Consider the following 5,112-nt stretch of genomic DNA (forward strand, 5'->3'; position numbering starts at 1 on the left):
TTTGCTAAATGGAAAATATCACAAAAATTATTTGAATCTAAAGAAATATCTGGAATAGTTTTAGATAATAAATGGAGTGGATGAACAGAGGGATGCCCAAGACGTTTATGCCAGAGGTTGGGTGTCCGGTTGATGGCACTGCAAAGATGAGAAATTGGATTCTCAATAAGGTAGTACAATCCATTACTCTGTTTTCCCAACTCAATCGTCTTCTTCGTAGTTAAATCCTGCATTACACAAGAATCAGGGTAAAATGTCACCTTGCAACCTAAGGCCTGTGTAAGTTTGCTTATTGAAAGCAAATTTAACTTGAATTTCGGAACGTGGAGTACATTATCAATAATAACATTGTTGCTCAATTTCATAGACCCGATGGATTTTATTTTTGCATGTCCTCCATTTGGTAGTTGCACAACAGCATGCTTGGAGACAAATTTATTTGCAGTAGGTGGATTTTTAGATACATGATCTGTGGCACCACTATCCAAAATCCATGTGCAATTTGCGTAAATAGGATTGATACCTGAAGTATTGATGAGAGGTTCAATGTTACTAGTGTCTTTGCGAAGGAGGGCCATAATCTGATCGTATTCTCTTGTCGTCAATTGTTTGGTTTCGTTCCTCTCCATATTGGGAACAACTGAGGAGTTTATAGATTTTTTACCTTTTGTTTTGACATCTTTTCCATGATATCTGTGTCCGGGAGGAAAACCATGAATATAGAAGCAACGATCGATGATATGTCCATCTATTTCACAGTTTGTACAGTAGAGATTTTTGCTGCCAGACGACCGGTGAGATTCTGCCTCGGTGACTCGTCGAGCAGTCATCCGGTTTTGAGTCTTGGGTTGTGCAAAATTCACAACATGTCCAGAATTATCTCTGTTGGCCGCCACTTCACTTTGTCTCTCGTGTTGTAAAATAAGCCCATGAAACTTCCGGGTATCCGTGAGAGGATTCATTAAAAATATGGATCCTCGAATCGTGGAAAAATAATCATTCAATCCCATAAGAAATTGCATGACTCATTCTTTCTCTTCTCTTTCAACGAGGCCCTTGAAACCGTCACAAGTACAAGTGATTGGATCGTGGTACGAATAAAGTTCATCCCAAAGAGGTTTCATCTTGGTATAGTATATTGAAGCAGATTGATGTCCTTGCCGTAGTTCTGTAATTTCTTGACGGATTTCAAAAATCCGAGAGTCATTCCCTTGCGAGAATCTGCCTTTCAGATCATTACATACATCATTTGCAGATTCTATGTAGATAATACTACCTGCAATGTTGGAATCTACAGAATTAAGAATCCATGAAAGCACCATGTGGTTACAGCGCTCCCATGTTTGAAATGTGTCATCGTTGTCTTCCGGCTTCTTGATTGTCCCGTTGATGAAACCAATTTTGTTCTTCGCACTTAGGGCTATGCGCATCGCGTGGTTCCATTGCCCATAATTATTTCCTTCGAGTGGTTTGGAGACGAGAACCAGACCAAGATGATCGGAATGATGCAAACCGAGAGGGTCCGATTGGCTGGCTCCCTTCTCCTTCTTCGATCTTTCATCTCCCATTATTGCAGCGGAAGTGTATTGATGTTTGAATCTTCAATGCTTTGATACCATGAAAAATATGGAGGTATACGGGAGGAAAGATTTTGGTAATTGTGTGTATTTCATCAATAATAAATTACAAGAATATATACAATTTTTTCACTGAGAATCTGCTGCCTATTTTTACAATTGATTACACAATGTAAGGAAACTAAATCCTAATTTGTTATTAGCTAATTACATAGAATATATTCAAGAGATCATATTTGATTGTTTCAATCAATTAGAATCATTTCATTAATATCTGGAAAGCTACTTCTCGAACTTCTTTATTAAAAAATTCAAAATCCACCAACATTTTTAGCAAGTCTTCAATATTCAGCCATTGGGGAATCGAAGTGGCGACAGTGGTGGCGCTGCTAGTGATGACGCTGGTGGCAACTGGAAAATGGAGTGGGAGGTGGGTTGTTTGCAAACAGAAAAAAAAATGTAAATACACTCCCACTCACTGTTTTTTGCAGTAGGAATGTCTTCAATTTTTTAAAGAAAAATTTACGCTCCACACTCTTAATAAAGATGGGTATCATTTACTCATGAGTAAATGAATCTCTGATTTATATAAGATAAGATCTTTCGAAATCAAAACTTTTTTTATGAAGATGGGTGCCATTTTTTTTAACAATTTCAATGGGGTTTATTTAAGAGGAATGAATTATGTTCTAAACACTTTGATAATTTATGATAGATCAATAAGACTTAAAAAATTGTGAAAATAAGAAAACTTAGTCCCAGGCAGAGGTTTGGTAAAGATATCCGCAACTTGTTGTTCTGTGGAGATATATTCCAGACGAATATTCTTTTTGAGTGCGTGATCTCGGATGAAATGATGTCTGACATCAATGTGTTTTGTTCTGGAGTGAAGAATTGGATTGTATGATATTGCAATAGTGATGTTGTTATCACAGAAAATTGGTGATTCTTTGGCGTCAATCCCATAGTCCCTCAATAGTTGTTGCAGCCATAGAAGTTGAGCACAGCAACTTCTTGCTGCGAGATATTCGGCTTCAGTTGTAGAGGTTGCAATAGATGTTTGCTTTTTGCTACACCAAGAGATCAGTCTATCTCCCAAGAATTGACATGATCCACTTGTACTTTTTCTATCTGAATATCCGACTAGATTGAAAGAGTTATCTTTGGAATACCATAACCCAATAGTTTGGGTTCCTTTAATATACTTCAATATCCGCTTAGCCGCTATGTAATGTGATTGCTTTGGATCTGATTGAAATCGAGCACAAAGACAAACTGCAAATACGATATCAGGTCGGCTAGCCGTTAGGTAAAGCAATGATCTGATTAGCTCTCGAGACATGGTTGTGTCAACCGATATTCCCCCTTCATCTTTATCAAGCCTAGTTGATGAACTCATGGGAGTGGTTGTGGCTGTGCAGTTTTCCATGCCAAACTTTTTGATAATTTCTTTGGTATATTTGGTTTGACTTATGAATGTCCCATTCTCCATTTGGCGAACTTGTAATCCGAGAAAGAATGTCAGTTCACACATCATGCTCATTTCAAACTTGTCTTGCATTAACTTTGAAAATCTTTTGCACATTTTGAGGTTATTTGACCCAAATATAATATCATCAACATAAATTTGGACGAGAAGTGTATGATTGTCTTTTGTGAATTTGAACAGAGTTTTGCCCATTGTACCTATGGTGAACTCATGTTCAATAAGAAATACAGTTAATGTGTCATACCATGCTCTCGGAGTTTGTTTGAGTCCATATAGATCTTTGTTTAGATGATACACATGGTCAAGAAACTGATGATTAACAAATCCTAGAGGTTGCTCAACAAAAACCTTTTCTTGAAGATTTCCATTTAGGAAAGCGCTCTTAACATCCATTTGATATACTTTGAAGTTTTTAAAGGATGCGTAGGCAAGAAACATTCTGATTGCTTCTATTCTTGCTACTGGGGCATATGTTTCATCATAGTCAATTCCTTCTTCTTGTCTATATCCTTGAGCAACTAGTCTTGCTTTGTTTCTAATGACTACTCCATCTTCATTAAGTTTATTTCTGAATACCCATCGTGTTCCTATAACAGTTCGTTGAGATGGTTTAGGAACGAGATTCCAGACTGAATTTCGGGTAAACTGATTTAACTCTTCTTGCATAGCTTCTATCCAAGAACTGTCAGCCAATTCTTCATCAATTTTCTTTGGCCCAGTTTGTGATATAAAGGCTGGATGAATAAGTTTCTTGATCATTTGTCCTTTTGTTCTTAATGGGGATATTGGATTTCCTATTACCAGGTTTGGTCGGTGTTTCTTTGACCATTTGAGGCTTGATCCAAGATGTCCTTCAGGGTTGATAGTTTCTTCATTAGGTGGATTGTCTATGTGATCTTGATTGTCAGTTAAGTCAGCATCATCCGCTTGATTTTCTTAATTAGGTTGTTGGCGATCTTCTTCAACTTCAACTATTTGATTTTCTGAATTACTTTCAACAGCTGGTTCAACTATTTCAGGTTCAGGATTTTGAAATGATATTTTGTAAATGAAGGTGTCATTTTCACTGTCTTCTTCAAGGCGAATTTCTTGAAACCGATCTGTTAGTTGATTGTCATCCATTGATTTTTCAATAGAAACTGTTTCATAAAAAATAATATGAATTGACTCTTCAACATTTAGTCTTCTTTTATTGAAGACTCTATAAGCTTTGCTAATTGTCGAATACCCAAGGAATAAGACCTCATCTGACTTTGCATAAAATGCAGTCAGATGATTTTTACCGTTGTTGTGAATGTAGCACTTACACCCGAATATTTTGAAATAGGATAGGTTAGGCTTTTTACCATTCCAGATCTCATATGGAGTTTTTGAAAATTTCTTGCATATCATCGATCTGTTCTAAGTATAGCAAGCAGTGTTCACAACTTCTGCCCAAAATCTTTGAGATACCCCAGAATCAGCTAACATTGTTCTCGCAACTTCTTTTAGAGTATGATTTCTCCTTTCTGCAACACCATTTTGTTGTGGTGTTCTAGTTGCTGAGTGTTCATGTTTGATTCTGTGGTCCTCTAAAAAGGAAGACAATGTTTGTTTGACAAACTCAGTTCCTCTGTCACTCCTTATTTTGTCAATCTTGTTTGATTTTTTTGGTTGAAAGTCTTTTGAAAATCTTGATCAGTTGGAAAGTTGTTTGGTCTTTTGATTTTAAAAAGATGACATAGGTGAACCGAGAGCAGTCATCAATAATGACAAGGGTGTACTTCATTCCCCCTAAGCTTGTTACTGGTATAGGACCAAATAAATCCATATGCAACAGTTCCAAGCATCGGGTTGTAGTGACTCGCGCCGTGATCACCTACTAATCAGAACTTAAGCATGCAATTAATCAATAAAAATAATCTTAATGAGAGAACTGCGAAATTAAAGTAAGTCAAATACCAGGTAAACAAAACCTAGTGGTCAACCCTGCTATCCAGCCTTGGTCACCACCTAACCTCCCTGTCTCCGGGAGAACTACCTACAACTGCCCCATGGAATAGGGCA

At 37.1% G+C, this 5,112-nt stretch overlaps 1 protein-coding gene across 1 annotated transcript; it reads right to left on the minus strand.

The window, feature by feature from the left end:
• Positions 1–1,025: 1,025 nt before the first annotated feature.
• Positions 1,026–1,568, minus strand: LOC140860831 (uncharacterized). The gene has a single exon (XM_073263837.1). It carries the CDS (start codon positions 1,566–1,568, stop codon positions 1,026–1,028), a length of 543 nt encoding a protein of 180 aa, XP_073119938.1.
• Positions 1,569–5,112: the final 3,544 nt, after the last annotated feature.

This window comes from Henckelia pumila, chromosome 4 (assembly GCF_033568475.1).
Source record: "Henckelia pumila isolate YLH828 chromosome 4, ASM3356847v2, whole genome shotgun sequence".
NCBI lineage: Eukaryota > Viridiplantae > Streptophyta > Magnoliopsida > Lamiales > Gesneriaceae > Henckelia > Henckelia pumila.